This window comes from Stegodyphus dumicola, chromosome 9, assembly GCF_044657685.1.
Source record: "Stegodyphus dumicola isolate Sdum_Otavi_A_Nest chromosome 9, ASM4465768v1".
Lineage (NCBI taxonomy): Eukaryota > Metazoa > Arthropoda > Arachnida > Araneae > Eresidae > Stegodyphus > Stegodyphus dumicola.
Window position 1 is genome coordinate 141,736,578 of NC_140776.1, and position 16,511 is coordinate 141,753,088.

Below are 16,511 nucleotides of genomic sequence, written 5' to 3' on the forward strand. Positions count from 1 at the left end.
TATTCATACATATACTTAAGATTAACTATGTGGGATTCATAAATGAAGTATAATCAATCCTTTCAAAGAATTTAATAGAGATTTTTTATTTGATTGCCAAAGATTTTAATTTAAGGTTTATTTCTCACAACAAGAGTTCTGATGTGAGCTTTCTTCATTATTACATGAACAACATTCAAGATTTGGGCATAGAAATGTAAAATTAGGAAGGAAAGAAATTTTAGATAGACATATTATTTGAGATTAAATTTTTGAAAAAGAAAATTAACAGATTAATCAGTGTTTAAAATGTTCTGTAGATATTTTTGATATTTTCATTAGAATAAGTTTTTTAAAAATTCCTTAATTTACTGAAGATTTAAGTTATGTCATAAAAATTTTTAATGATCATATCCGAAATCAGAAATAATCATTAAATGTAAAAAATGGAGATAAATATATTACAGTGGATTTGAGTTTCAGTAAATTTAATAGAAAAACACAAAATCAAGTGTTAGAACTGGAAATGTTTTAAAACACAATAAATTTATAAAGTATGCATGTTCTGCCTTGCATATCTTTTATAGACTATCAGTTATCTGAATTGTTAAAATAAGCCAAGTATAAGCTTTTGCAGATTTAGGTAATTAATATGCAATAAAAATGATCTCTTCATGTTTTTCTTAGATTACATGCTATTTTCAAAAGATCATTACCTAAAAATTAATAGTTCATAATGATTTTCATAAGAATATTTTAGCAGAAAGTTTGTACATATTCAAATTTCGAAATCGTGCCTTAACATTAAGCCTTACATGAATGATAAACATTAAGCTCGGAAACCCTCTCCAAATTTTCAAATGACAGGATTATAGTACAGACATTCAAAAAGTTTCATTCTACATTATAGACAAATGAAATGGTCATGAGGAAAATTTTAAATAAAATCTAGTGAGGTTAATTACACAGTAGAAGGAAAGGAGAAGTAACTGAGGTTGAAAATATCAATAAAATTGATAGAACAGACAGATTTGAATCAGAATGACAGATACAAAATAGATGCACTATTTCATCAGCAACCAGTATGCAGTATTTTGCCTATATCATTACTAAAGCATACCAGATGGGAAAAAGTACATTTTATGCCATCTCATCAATAAAATGGATTTTATTGATGTGAGTAGAGTCTTGCTAGAACTCAGTTAATATAGTAAGAAACTGGGGTACAGTATAAAGATCAATATGACATAAGGTCTTCTCATCTGGAAGTCTCGATGGAATTATAGAATTACAGATACTGAAGTTTAGTACTGCATCTGATATACATAACTAATGAAAATATTCCTCCTTGTGTGAATCTTAACTTGAGTGGGCAATAACATGATGTTCTATTATACGGTTACTGTGTGAGGTGCTGTTTTAAGATGTGAAGACATCATTTGAATCAATTAATTCACTCATTTCTCTGATCTAAATTTCACTGAACAATTTAGAATGGTTTAAGTAGATGTCTTTTGACACATTCATGCTCATAGTAACTGCCCCCAGCTACTGAATTTGGCTGCGACAGAGAAAGGAATGGGCAATGTTACTGCAAAAACTTAAAATAAGTTTATTTAAGGTATCTAAACATGTATCATAATGCCAAGCTATCACCCTAATTACTACGAGCTACTTCTTTTGTCATCTGTGCTATAACAACTATCTGTTCTAATGCATTTTTTTAGTTACTGTGTTCTTTCCTTCTTATTTCAGTATCTCCTGAAGTAATTTGTGTATGATTTTTCTCTCATACCTATACTACTTCAATGGACAGCTTAAATTAAATCTGTGCCGTAAGTGTTGCATCCAGTATGTCTTATTCCAGTTTGGCTAATTAGAATTTATTGAAGTAATTTTAATCATTAATAATAAAATCCTATAACTTTTTAGTCTGCAAAGACTTGCATAAAATTAAAAATGACAAATATAAAATATATTATATGGTACGACACTTTCCATAAATTTCTGTTGTTTCTTCAAACTCATAAAATGTATCACAGGGTTCATAGCCACATTTTAGTTAAAAAAATAAGCACCTATAAGCATTTTTCAAGCACATTTTAAGGAAAAAATAAGCACCTGTCTAATTACATTATACACAACTGCATAACCTTAAAAAAAAATTAAACTTGTAATTTAAAATATGAGCAATGCAATATTTATTAAGAGAATGAGCATTACCTCAACAATGGAAAACAATTAACTTTTTTTTAAATTTTATATGACAGTTCAATTTACAGAATTAGTTTACAATGAGGGAAAAAACTGCAGAACTAAACTATATAACAAAATTTAATGATGATATTTCAGTTCAAAATATAGAAAATAAATAAGAATAAGCCATATTAATTGTATTCGTTTGGCACCTAATAATAAATACAATTTATTTTTCCACTCATATTAATATTTAAATAATTTAACTTAAATCAAAATTCTGAACATTTTCTAAATTTTCATTGCATAACAGTTTTTCCTTAACATATATCCCAAGCAAAGTAATTTAAGTAATAAAGAGGCACATTTCTGAAATCAGAAGACAGGAAATTGCTTCATTCAGTCATCCTTTAACAGTAAAAGCTTAACTAACCCGCATACTCGAAATTCCCGAATATTCCGGATAGTAACTGGAAAAAGAGGAGTGGGGGAGATTGTAGCTGTTCTTTAGATTTAAATTTAGGCTAAATAAATGATTTTGACATTTCCATATGTGCATCATATAAAAACCTACGGAACTGAGAAATATTCTGCTTAGAAAGCACAGTAAAACTCTTTTAAGTGTGCATAAACAAATCTCAGACTGAACATCAAAATTAATTATCAATGCAAAATACCGCAAACGTTATTGCGCAATACGTGCGGCGTAATTCTTCCATATGGGATATTACGCAATCGGAATCAACACCTGACAGTATTCGGAGAAAAAAGAACTAAATAAAGGAAAAGAAAGACTTACTAATCTGGGGTGTTTCTGATTCTAATTTTCAACAGACTGTATTAAATTTCCGGAATAGAATCAATCTTCGCTTGGGTTGGGTAAACCGCAAAAACTTTTAGTCCTATTCAATCCAGATTGGACAGTGACAAAAAAAAAAGTCCGCTGCTTCAATATTACAGATTTTGCAGAGAAACTCCCAACTTCCGTACTGTATAATGTATTGGCAAAGAAAATGAAATTATTTTGACTATTCGATTACTTTCCTTTTATTTGGGCCATTCCGAATATTATTTCTTAGAAAGCTAATTGTGTAAAAACACACCCATTTTTGGAAGTTTATCTATACTTCAGCAGTTACTGCATGCTCATAATATAAGCATAATGATCATAATAAACACGAATATGAACTGACCACGCGAAACGAGAATGCAAATTTATTAAAATCTTGATAGAAGTTCAAACGTGTGTAGTATTTGGGTGGGAGGAAAAGAATACCGAACGTACCGGAATTTTCTACGTTTTCGCAATTCTTTGGCCAATAGAACAACGTGCACCTGTCTGTACTCTCGCGCGCACCATAGGTTACGTTAATGCAGAGGAAGGGGGGAAAGCAATTTTCGGGAGTATGATTCACCACCTGACGTTGCATATAAGAAAGAAAAGTTGTTTATTTAGTTTTGGCTTTGGTACGGGGAAAAAATGCGCGTTCATTAAAAACAAAGGATTAAAAAAAAAAAGCACTAAAAGCAAAAAAAAAGCACTAAAAGCAAAAAATAAGCACTAAAAGCAAAAAAATAAGGGCTTTAAAGAAAAAGTAAGCACCTATAAGGGCCTTTATATTTTATTTTCAAATATAAGGACTTGTAAGCACTTGTAAGGACCGCTACGAACCCTGTATCAACTATTTTACTGTCCTTTTTATTTTTCTCATAACTAGTACACAGAAGTAACTGTCAATGATGCAATTTCTTATTTATGATAAACATTTAATTTTACAAGAATTTAACATTATCATAGAAAAAAATTCCTAACTTAAGAATCATTGTTGAAATAACTGCCTACAGAAATACACGTGTTTGTGAAATTTTATTTGAAAATGAAGATTCATTCAAATAGGTTTTCATTTATAACTGAATATTTGTAAAATCATAAATTTTTCAACATGAGTTGTTGCAGAGAAAACTATTGCAGTAATAAGTTTTAGTAATTAAACTTATTACTGCAATAGTTTTCTCTTTCTAAAATATAGGAATAAAATATTTATATAGATTTCACTATTTTTGCTTTCTTAATATACTAAGCAGGAAAAAAAAAATAAAAATACATTCTTCTCTTCCATCAGATAATCTGAGAAACAATAAATTTTACTTGCCTGACATAATCGGTGTTACTCATGGATAAAGAAAAATATTCATAAACTACTTTTTCACATCACTTCAGTACCATTTTAGTTGTTTAAAATAAAGAAAGAGTACCTCATAAATTACACGTTTAAACAAAGGTATACCAGAATATTCTTTATTCATGAAACTGCTTCCATTTTTCTACAAAAGCATAAAATTTTATATCTGGTAACACGAGAAATGCATCACTACATTCTCTAGTTGCATATAAAGTTAACATTCATCATCTGCATGGCAAATTTATATTTACTTGTAAGGCAATCATAAAAAAATTCAATGTGTAATTTAAACAAGTATAAAAATGTAACAATTTCTTTACATGTAAAAAGAAAATTGTGCTGTTAAGATGAAACTAGAAGCTTAAGTAGTTCGGATTATTAAACGTATGCTTGGGATAAATGTGCAAAAGAAAAGTATTTCTTGACATATTTGATAATTTAAAAAAAAAATTAACATCAACATTTCTTGACATGTATTAAAAAAATCACACAAACAAAATAGATGTCTAATACTATTTCAAAAATAAACAGAAGGAAATAAAATATTCTGATGACACAGAAATCATTTTTGAACATTTTTTTGAATGCCACAGATGTACACATTTCATTGTATTTTCAATTAATAACTTCATTTGTATAAATTAACAATTTAAGTATAGAACATTTCCACTTATCATTACAGATATATTTCATAGTTTGAGCCATTTCTAGATAGCATATTATTAACACAATAAAGCTCTTTATAAAAACATTCAAATAGTATATAAAATAAAAAATAACTTATGTAAACCTAGTTACTAAAAACAAGTGATTAGAAAGTAACTTCTATAGTAGGTACCTTTTAGCTGCAATAGAATCTTTAATTTATACCCTGTCTATCTTTAACTCTCCAGAAAGAATACAATTAGAAATAAATTTCTATAAAAATGTCTCATGTCAACTTTAAAAATAACAAACTCTCATATATGAAAAATCTTAAAAAGTATTTTTAATGAAAATTGTTAGAATAACTCCATCAATTTTTGTTGCATGGGAGTTAAGCTTTTGGAATTTTATTTTTACTTAATGTAACTATAGGGACTGTGGTAACTTAAAAATAGTTAAATTTACATTTACAAGAGTGGTTTTTTAATTTAAAATATTTGCATTATTTAAAACACTTTGGAAGCATATTTCATAACTGATGTTATAAAAATAAATGCTGCATGAAGACTTATGGATATGGCCTGTATATTTTATGTTTAGCATCAAAATTTGCGGCACAATTTTTCTTTATTTTATTTTCTGCGATATTTAATAATTTGCATTACTAATACCAGGTGATATAAATTGCACATACTTATTTCTTTGTGAAATTGTTCCTGCAGGCACAAATATTGTTAGATTCCTTTTACAATTAGGTTGGATATCTCACATTACATTACCAATTTTCAGCATTTCTTATTAATATATTTTAATAGTATGCCAATTCATAAATTTATTGAAAAAAAGACAGCTAAAATCATTACAATATTTTTACACAGAATCACAAAAGAAAAATTACCAAGCAAAATTATCTGCTGCTAAGCTTAACTATTTTCTATTAAAGTAAAAAAAAAAAACTATAGAAAGATTCATGTTCAGTTTTGAATTTGAAAGCAAATATTTTCTAACAGCATCAAAACTGTTAAATATTATGTGAAAAAGAAGGTTTACTTTTCCTTTTCAAGTAATTTGATATTAAATGATAAAAATATTAGGATTCATAGCAAATTTGTAAGGAATATATATAATATTCTAGCTGAAGGGTTGTGAAACTAATGAAGAAAACTAAGTAATGCTAAATATCATATATTTACAGGTAGTTGATATCTGAAACCATTCAATACTTCACAAGTAAATAGGTTTTGCAAAGCATGCAATACAATTAAGGAGGCAATTTAATACACCCATGCAATGAATTATAGAACCAGTGGAACAAGGCTGTACTTTGCATACATTTAAAAATCAAAACATATTAGCTGTGTATTTTATTGAACTTTATTATTCCATAATTATAAATTCTTAATTGATTTTTATTCAACAAAAATCATTCTGGAGAGAATAAGAAAAAACATCTTATTGATGTATAACAAAATTTGAGCTGCATATATGAAGCACTAACAATATAACTTAACAATATTCAAACATTCATTCTGTTTCCAAAATTATCCATAAATAGAAAAATAATTTGGAATATTTTACCCTTATCAAGAGCATATCACAGTTTGTTTCTGAGAATAAGACAGTATAAAATAATAATAATTGCTAAAAACAAATGCTATATTATAAAATTTTTAATGAAAAGACTTTTGTGCTACATATTATAAATACAAAATTTTGTATTTTATTTCAACATTAACATTCAGCAGAATTATTCTAAAATTATTTTATGCATAAACATAAATTGATTTTTATGAAAATATTTATTTCACATAAGATGATTATGTATTAAAATATACTAGCATGTCGTAAATTATGAGTATTTTATATCCCACAACCAATAAAAATAAATTAAAACTATTTACTGAAATCATACAACTTGATCTAAGTTAAAAAAACAATGAAAGACATGGTACTCAACAAAAGTAAAAGTAAGTTAATATCTTAAAACCATTATAACTAAAAAAGAAAAAGCCTAATAATTGTAAATACTGTATATATTGCTAGACTTTAAAAATGCATGCAAACTGGAAGGAAAAAAAAAAAAAAAAATACTGAACCTCGTTATTTTAATACACAACAACCAGAAATACAAATCTATTTTCCAACTGGCTTTTTATGTTCAATGTAATCTTTCAGAACAGCTTTCCCTGCATCTTTTGCTGTTCGCTTGGCAACTGATTTAATACCCAATGATTGAACATTGTGTGTTGTTAATGCCAGATTTCCAATCGAGAAAATAGCATTCCCTACAACTTCACCAGCTTCACTTCCATACCTGTAACGTAAAAAAAAAACGTAAATGAAAGAAAACGGTGTATGGATTAATCAGTTTTTATAACTAAAATACTTACTTATGATCCACGATTTTTACCGTTTCGGTACTTAAGCTGTAAGCCAATGTTCTAGCAGCATTCTCCAAGCCATTGTATACAGTAGAAAACCCTAATTAAAAAAAATAAATAAATAAATAAATAAATAAATGAAACAAACGTAAAGCCTTATTAGGTATTAAATAAGTTTTGTGCACATTTCTTTTTTAATATATTTAAAATTTAGCAAAAATTTCTGATTTTCCTTCCACTGAAATTACCGAGTTAATTTTCGAACTTAAAATTATTCAAATAAAAAAATGCATGTAATCCTGTTGTTTAAACTACAATTTGAACCCAAGTTATTTTTTTTCAAAAAATTCAGTTTTCAATTACAGTAGAATTCTAATAATCTTTGAATTGGATGCGGTTTATTATTTTTTGCAGACTGTTAGAGCAGTTTTATAAAAGTAAGCTTGAACTTTCGATTACGTCAAATAGAATTTCCGATGCTGGAGCTGCCAAAGGATCTACAAAGCGAAAGCATGCTTCGATGTCCATCAAACAAAAAGTGGAATTGCTGCAAAAAATGGATAAAGGCATATCCTTTGTTTCTCTAACCATTCCGAAATCTGTTTATCAATTTCACGCTGCTCTGCAGGGGGGGGGGACGTCGCGGCACGCAATGAACTGGAAGTTGATCTGTCAGCACTATCCTTATTTTCAGGGCAGATGTTTTTATTTTATTCAGCTTATAATTCCTTACTAAATGTAGTATTTCATCTCGACGTATTCCATCTTTGATATGATTTAAATCAAATTCCTCATCATTATAAATATCACGAATACACATCAAATAGCTTTCTGGTTGCAAGTTTCTAATTTCGACTATGCATAATGTATACTTTACGCATGCGCGCATTAAAAGAAATGTTTAATAAAATAAACAAATAAATATTAAGCTTTTTTATTTTGTAAACTTTGATACCCTATAGATCATAATTGCTCTTTATTTCATATATTACGGTTTCATATTTTTAATTTTATAATTTCTGCATGCCATCTTACCAGATTTAAATTGATGATCTATAATCCAGGAAAACTGATAATCCAGAATCGCCAAAGTCCCGACGAGTCTGGATTAAAGACTTTGCACTGTACTAGCAAGATTCTTTTCTGCATAAATAACATTTTTTAAACAAATGGTTCACTCGTCGCCACTCATTTAAAATTCAGAACTCACTAATTTTTTTTATTAGATGAAACAGCAACTTTATACTAATACCACTATGTCTTTTGCTAGTCTCATCCGAAATAGAATCAGATCATAGTAATCTTCTTATGAATGGCTCGTTGTCAAAAGAAGGATAATGCACACAATGCCGAGCGAAAATTAAGTTTATATGAATGAAATGAAATGAAAAATAAGTTTAAGCTTCTTCTGTTCTCCCCCCTTCCACCCAAAAATTGCGGTAGATTAAAAAAAAACAATAAATAAATAAATTGGTGTATTTGTACCATCATCAAAAGTAGGAAAAATCAAAGCCCGAACAAGCAATACAAGTCCCTAGTAAAAGATGAATTTTTTAGAGCGTTTTACCTCCGTACTATGGTATCTTGTGGGCAAGCATAGTTTTTCACACTTCACCTTCAGGAAACTGAAGAAGCATCTGGGCTACTCTGAAACTAGCGATAATATTTTCTGTATATATATTTTTAAAAATATCAACTCCATTACAACACCACTCTTGGTGACACTTGAATCCAAAATCTTTAACATAAGAAGCCAACATTTTATCCACTAGGCAACAAGAGCAACCTTAAATTGATGTAGATATATTTTTTAAAAATTAAAAATTTGGGATTTTGAAATCCATCACTATTTTCTCACAACAATATATTGCTTTAGATTATTCTGTAAAAATTATCAACCATATATAATTTATGGTTGATTATTAAGGTTCATTATTGCTAATAAATTTGAGAATTTTCCTTCAAATAATTTATAAAGCTATTTATTCTATTAGCATATGCATTTTTTATTATTATCTGAAATTTTTATTAAGATTAATCCATTTCACTTTTTTTCATCAAAAAGAATTTTTGAAAGTGCGATCATTTAAAAACCATGGTATAAACTGGACGTCAAAAAATTAAAGTTAAGTCAACTCACACGGTCTCCGGCCATCGGGCAAATGCTGCCTATGAACTCGCTTATGATTATTGGTTAACGTGTAACCGCTCTGGTGTGAACGCAGCTTTACAGTATATGATAAACTAGGCTTTCATAAATACTGCCAGCTTTATTGTGGGTAGTCAAACTGAATTTGCATATTTAATTATTTTTTAATTCTATAGATGGCAGCACTCTATTGATTCTTGGAATAAATATTTTATCCTGAAACTTATGCTTATCTTGGAAGTTTTTAATCCTCTAACCGGCAAGGCCGTATATGTATAGCCTGGAATATTTTTTGTGATATCTGTAGGAACGAATAAGTATGTGCATATAAAAACGTGTGAAAGAAATTAAATGCAATATCTCAAAAGTACACAAATTCCGGTATGAAATACTAGGAGAGTTTTTACATTAAAATCAAAAAAATAATTTGTTTTTATAGTAGTTTTGGGAAATTTGTGCTTTCTTAGTGAAAACCATGGCTGCTCAGAGGGTTAATGCAGCCCAAACTTTTTTTTTTTTTTTTTTTTTCCTGATTTTCTTGATTCTTCAAGTAAGATTATTTATTCTGAACATAATTCAGGATTTTACCAATCATCTCAGCATATATTTTCATATACAATATTTTAAATATACAGCATACACAATATTATGTATATATACACACACATATATATAGCACTAATCACACTCAAATAAAATACGTGCATTAATCAAAAGTAATATAAAATAATGTAAAGTGATGTGATAATAGAAAATAGCTAATTTAAAATTCTAAAATTATAGCAAAAGCAATTATCCCACAGGTTTTCTCAAATCCGATAGCTAGTCCCATGATGGCATTGCACATGTCTGATGTATATTTCAGCAAGTGGTGAAGCATGCTACGAGCACTTAACGGGTTGAATAATTCTTGAGGTGAGAGTTTATTTTGATAAGCTATTTACAAACAAACATTCCAAATAATATAAAAATTAGAAGAGGATAAGAAATAAAATAAGACCTATAGTCTACAAAATTATCTGATCTAAGCACCTTTTCCCAAGGCGTGCAGACTTTTGTAATTCTATTGTAGTATACCTATGGTTCACATTAATTAAATTTACCTTGTAGACCTCCAGCTGCAACTGTAAGCACTCCATCTATTGTATCTTTAGCTTCAGCAGGATCCTTTTTAAAAGCGCATGTAAGAATTTTAGTGCCATGTTCACGAATGTGGGGTGCAAGTTGCTTTCCAAGAGCAACAGTTAGGTCACCCAACCTCTTAACTGAAATTGATGAGCAGAAAAAAATTAATTTATTAAAATTCTAAACATTTTATAATCAATCATTCTTTGTATAAATCTGTTCATTTCTTATGTTAAAACATGAAATTATTTAAGTTCAGAAGATTATATTTAAAAATTAAATTATTTTCAAAACGCTTTTAAATGCTTACACAACTTACAAAGTTAAAAGAATTAAAAAATTTACAAGCAAATATGATGTTAAGATACTTATCATCCAGATACACAAATCCATATAATAATAGCTAAAATATTTCTTAAATTATGTATACCTTCTGAAAATTAATAAACGTAATAAAGATGACATTTTATAAAGAGTTTAAAAATGTGAAATACACAGCTCCAAATGTACTTTTAAAGATAAATAGGATTATCAAAATAAGATTATGCCTAATTTCAATGCCTATTTTTTTTAATTCAAAGCTAGCAATAATATAATAAGAAAGTAAATTTGTAATTAAAAATCATAAAGAATTGCCTACCAAGAAAACCTGTAGCTTTCAAAACAACCCCTGAAGCCTCCCGTGCAATTTTCAAACCCTCTCTAACACGAGGATCAACAGCAACAGGTCTATCTTCAGGATTAATTTTTTGACGAGCTTTTGAAGCGCCTTTATGTATCAGATCACTACTTAGGGCAGCACCTTTTACTAGACCAGCAGATATGTACTCTGCACCTACAAATGTAATTTTAACATAAAAAATTACCACAATGTTAGCAAATATTTTAAAGTTAATAAAATTATGCACAATTTTTTTTAATCTATTACACAAACTATTGTAAACATTAAGCCTTTTTAAGTTTTCAGGCTAAGTTATTGCAGCTTTGTAACAAATAGTTATTAAACAACATTCACTGTTTGAAATTTTACTCAGATTACCTTGAAGTCCCCCCCTAACACCTTAATTTTTAATGCAATGAAATCAGATCACTATATTAGAAATATGTCAGAGAACTTTTGACTTGAAGTAGAGGAAAATTCATAACTGATATGAGATGTTCTTAATTATCCATCTAATATATTTCCATTTTTCATTCATTAACAGTCATGATAAAAATAGTTATTCTCCATACCTAACATGAACATGAGGTGACTTCCTATGAACGACTTCTATAAAATATTTACCATTATCAATTTTGATAAAAAATTTGCCATAGTCAATCAGCCAATCAATAATTCTGGTACTATTTTGTTATCGGAATCAGAATCATCGCCAGTTGATTTGCGGAACTTGCCAAGAAATTGGCTCATATGAATTCGCAATGTTTACTTCTAAAATGGTTTCAATGTGAACATTTTTTAAAGAAAAAGTTACGGTATGCATTTTCAAAATTGACGAGAATGCAAATTCCAAAGATGTAACAATCGCTTATGTTTTTATTTATTATTTGTATTTACCATGTATTTGAAAATTTGGACTTGCCCAATAATGAAATATTTTCCATATACCAATTTCTTCAAGAATGAGGAATTATTCAGTCTTAAAAAAAAAAAAAAAAAAAAAAAAAAAAAAACCATTAAATGACTTTTTTTGTTCTGATTTCTTTAACAAGTTGTTTAACTTACATTAAAAATTTTAATTTTATGAGTATCTGTTGTTATTTTTCACTTGGATTTTTCTTCAACTTAACCATATTGTATTTTACTTATTGTAATTTAAACACTTTGGCGATTATTTTTATGCTTTGAGATTTTAGCCTGATCATCAGCGTTGGGGGATATCTAAATCTGGTTTCATTAACAGAACAAACAGTACCATAATTGTAAGATCATAAACCAAATTTGACAATCTACCTACCATGTGAACCCAACTAATACAACATATCAATGCAACTAATCATAATACCAATACACAATATTAACACATTTATTATATTCTATACTCTTAGTCCTATACACTCAAAATATTGCTTTTCTCTCTTCAATTTCTCTAATTCTATCTTAAATCATGTCTATTTTACCTCCTACAGCAACGAATTTCTTTTCAATTATGGAGTTAATTTCTCTTTTCATTTCCTCTTAACCTGCTTCAGTCTTTTCTCGAACTCATTTAACAGCCCCTTTGATCTTTTCTTGAATGCAGCAAAGGTTGCCACAAGCTGTCTCCGTTGCTCCTCCATCACTCTTGTCGCTGGCATTTAATCCTGCTCCTGACACCAAAAATTGATGTGTGCACATGGGTTCATAATGGATTGAAGGCACAGAGAACTGATGATAACTTGATGAAATTTATTTTACCAAATGAACAATTTTACAGTTCTGGATCTTTACATAATAAATACTCATACAACTATTTTCATTACTACAGAACACAATCAGTAGTTACACTTCAAACTACTAAAAACCTTAAACATGATGCAGTATAAAGCACGTCTAAATAGCAAAGCTCTCATGGATATCTTAACACTCCGAATCCAGCTTTGACTTAACAACAATTGAGAAACTGATGCTCTGTCCGGCCACCAAGAAATCTTTAGTACCTTCCCCTTCTTGAAATTACTGGAAGGCATATGAGAGCCGAATATGATTACAGCTACATATATAGATTAACTACATTTATTCAATCACAGTCATATATGGACCAGACATATATGTCGCCAAGTTTGGGGAATTTTGGCAATTTCTCACCAAAACCACTGCTACTTTGGCAATACCTTGACAATTTAGCAAGACAGCCATTTACTCAATGTAAAATAGACTTGCTGGCACATTACATAATCCAAATAGCATAATTCTGATCTGTCAAAGTCCTTGTCCAGCAGTAAATGCCATCTTTTCTCAGTTGTCAGGATATATATTTACCTGCCAATATCCACTTTTTAAATCAAGTGTTGAAAACCAGAAAGAGTGTCTAGAATATAAAAATTCTAAGAAGAGGGTAGCTGTCTGTCTTTGTAACCTTGTTCAACCAGCAACAGCCAATGAAAAATCTAGTTGAAACATCTTTCTTTCGAACCAGGGTGATGGAAGAGTCCCACGGACTTGCTGAAGGCTCGATAACATCGCTTTCTTGCATGTCCTTTTAGATGTTTCCCTACCTCCTGTTGTTTAGCAAATGGTAGATTTTTTTTTTTTTTAATGTTGCTCGATTGATGGATAAACTCCTGTATCAATTCTATGCTCAGCTGAACTGGTTTGACCTGCATCAGAAGATAAGCAGGAAAAAACATTTTGAAATACTTGAATGACACGCTCTGCAGTATTTGTCTCTTCATTGCCTAGCTGTGCATTCTGCAGTAACACTGATGTTAGGCTCTCAGACATAGAGATTAGTGGATTTTCGGGTTGTTCAATGCAAGTTGCATGCTGCAACCACTTCACCTTTCCTAATTAATGACTTCTGCTTATTGGTTATATTGGCAACTCTCAAGGTTCTTGATAGGTCAACAAAGGAGTACTGAAGCTACTAGTACTCCTTTTGGGCTGCAACAGTTCTTGAGATTCCATGATGCCATACTGGAAATTTCTGTTTGCAGCTGTGGATCCAGGAAGTAAAATTTATGTTCTTGCTGTTACTGTGATACTGTCTTATTGAACTGAGCTACTATTTGATGGATAGATTTAACACCTTCATCTTAAATTCCAAGCAGGCTTATGTCATCGGAGGCAGAATGTAGTTCGTTATTCTTAATGTCCAATAAAAAAAAATTTTACTTACTTAAAAATTCTCTATGAGTGTATAACAGTCAGTAATTTTTGCTATATATGCTGTTGTGATGGTAAATGGCCCTCCCAAATGTGATGTTAACATTAATTTTCCATCAGTTTAAATTTTATCTCGGATATAATCTGCAGGGTAACGCAGGGCAGTGTTCAGATCAGTTTACCTTCCAGTTGTTGAGCTAATTTTTTCCCAATGATGGTAACACTGGATCCAATATCTATGGTCATATTGTAAGGAACTCCACTAATATGTCCCATGATCAAATCTCTATTAATTCCACCACTCACTGCAGAAATATGAAGTGCTTTAAAATGGGGCTTCTCGATACCTCTGTTCACATTCCCTCTTCTCGATCTACCTCTGTTCTCGCTAAAATGCTGCTTGATGTTATTCTTTTTATCGTACCAGTAGCACTTAAAACGTTAACTACTCTGAAGTAAACTGATTTGTTTACTTCAGTAAATTGTGACTGCAAAGTTCAATTGAAATAAAGATGAGTATTTAATCTGTTTGTTAATGTGGCTAAGTTTGCTCTTCATTATGGATCCAAGTTCTAAGCCATCAATACTGCAATCTTTTCCATTCCACATATATACATGTCATAATAAAAGCAAAGGAAAAGCCGGAGCAGTGTCGATGCTTGCTTAGATCCATATTGAAGAAGAATTTTGATTGCGTAGTATTTAAAGAACTTGGCAGTCGAGGCAGTTTTAATTCTATTTTTATTTCCAATTGATATTTGTGGCCACAATCACTTGGCACTCTAGTCGTGCCTTTCCACAGAAGATTTACATTTTTGATATTGTTGGGATAGAAAGCAAGCCAGTGAAATTACATCTTAGCACAGTAGAGAGCAAAAGCTGAAGTGCGTAGTTATGAAAGATGAAAGCACGAGAAGAGAAAAGTTTTGGTTTACAATTCGGTGATTGGTCGTCAAGAGGCATTTGGTATTAACGGTTACATAAGATCGCATGATTAATTTGAATGACGCAATGCAGATAAGTTATTACGATTTTAGAATAGAGAGGAAGAATTAATCTTTATAGTTATATTATAATTCTGATTCATACATTTTTATCTTACATATATATGATTGGGTCTTAAGACAGTTCCTAGGAGTTTCTTCAACCATAAGCAGACAGCTTTAGAGACAGTCAAAAAGGCAAGGGTAAAAATTTAAAACCATCAGAGTTACCTCCTGCTGTCATTATGAATTTCTTTAAGCTTTCAATTTCTTTGGCAACAGCAAAAGTCTGTAATCTATATATATATATATATTTTTTTTTCCCAGTAGAAATCTGTTCTTCAATTTGTTGTTTCACAGAAGAAACTCTTCCTTTACTTTCTCAAACTCTATCTTCAACCATGTCTATTGAACCTTCCACAGCCTTGAATTTCTTTTTAATTATGGAGGTAATTCCTATTTTTATTTCCTTTTGACCTGCATCACTCTTTTCTTGAACTCATTTAACAGCCCCTTCCACCTTTCTTGAACAGATTCATCTTTTCCTAAGGAGATTCCTGGCCCACTTTCATCTCTTTTTTGAATGCTGAAAGGCTGCCATAAGCTGTCTTAGTTGCTTCTCCATTGCTCTTGTCTCTGATATTCAAACCTGCTCCTGACAACAAAAATTCTTGCATGTGTATGAGCTCATAATGGATTGAAAGCACAAACCTGTGATAGCTTGATAAAATTTATTTTACCAAAAAATCCCTTCACGAGTTCCGGATCTTTTTCACAGCAAATATATGTAGAGCTCTTCCAGTATCACAAAGCACAACAAATAGTTACATTTTAAACTACAAAGCATGTTAAACACAATGCCATATGCATATAAAAGGTGACGCTCTCACGCATATCTCAATACTTTGAATTCAACACTGAACAACTGAGAAAGTCAAGACTCAATGAAAATAATGCTCTCCAGTCTCATATGGTTTTTCCCCGGCCCACTGAGAAATCTCTAGTACCTTCTCGAAATTTTTGGAAGGCATAAGAGGTTTGGTTTGGCTTATGTAATTACGGCAA

General features: G+C 30.1%; 1 protein-coding gene across 2 annotated transcripts in view; it reads right to left on the reverse strand.

Moving 5' to 3' along the window:
- Positions 1-4,458: 4,458 nt before the first annotated feature.
- The window catches only part of spartin, a 32,430-nt gene continuing 20,377 nt past the window's right edge, over positions 4,459-16,511 (reverse strand). For both annotated transcript variants that reach the window (XM_035359406.2, XM_035359405.2), the window contains exons 4-7: positions 11,299-11,493; positions 10,637-10,798; positions 7,394-7,484; positions 4,459-7,317 (exon numbers count right to left, since the gene is read on the reverse strand). In XM_035359406.2, the coding sequence (XP_035215297.1) occupies positions 7,137-7,317; positions 7,394-7,484; positions 10,637-10,798; positions 11,299-11,493 (629 nt within the window). In that variant the 3' untranslated portion in view covers positions 4,459-7,136. The remainder of the gene's footprint in view (positions 7,318-7,393; positions 7,485-10,636; positions 10,799-11,298; positions 11,494-16,511) is intronic.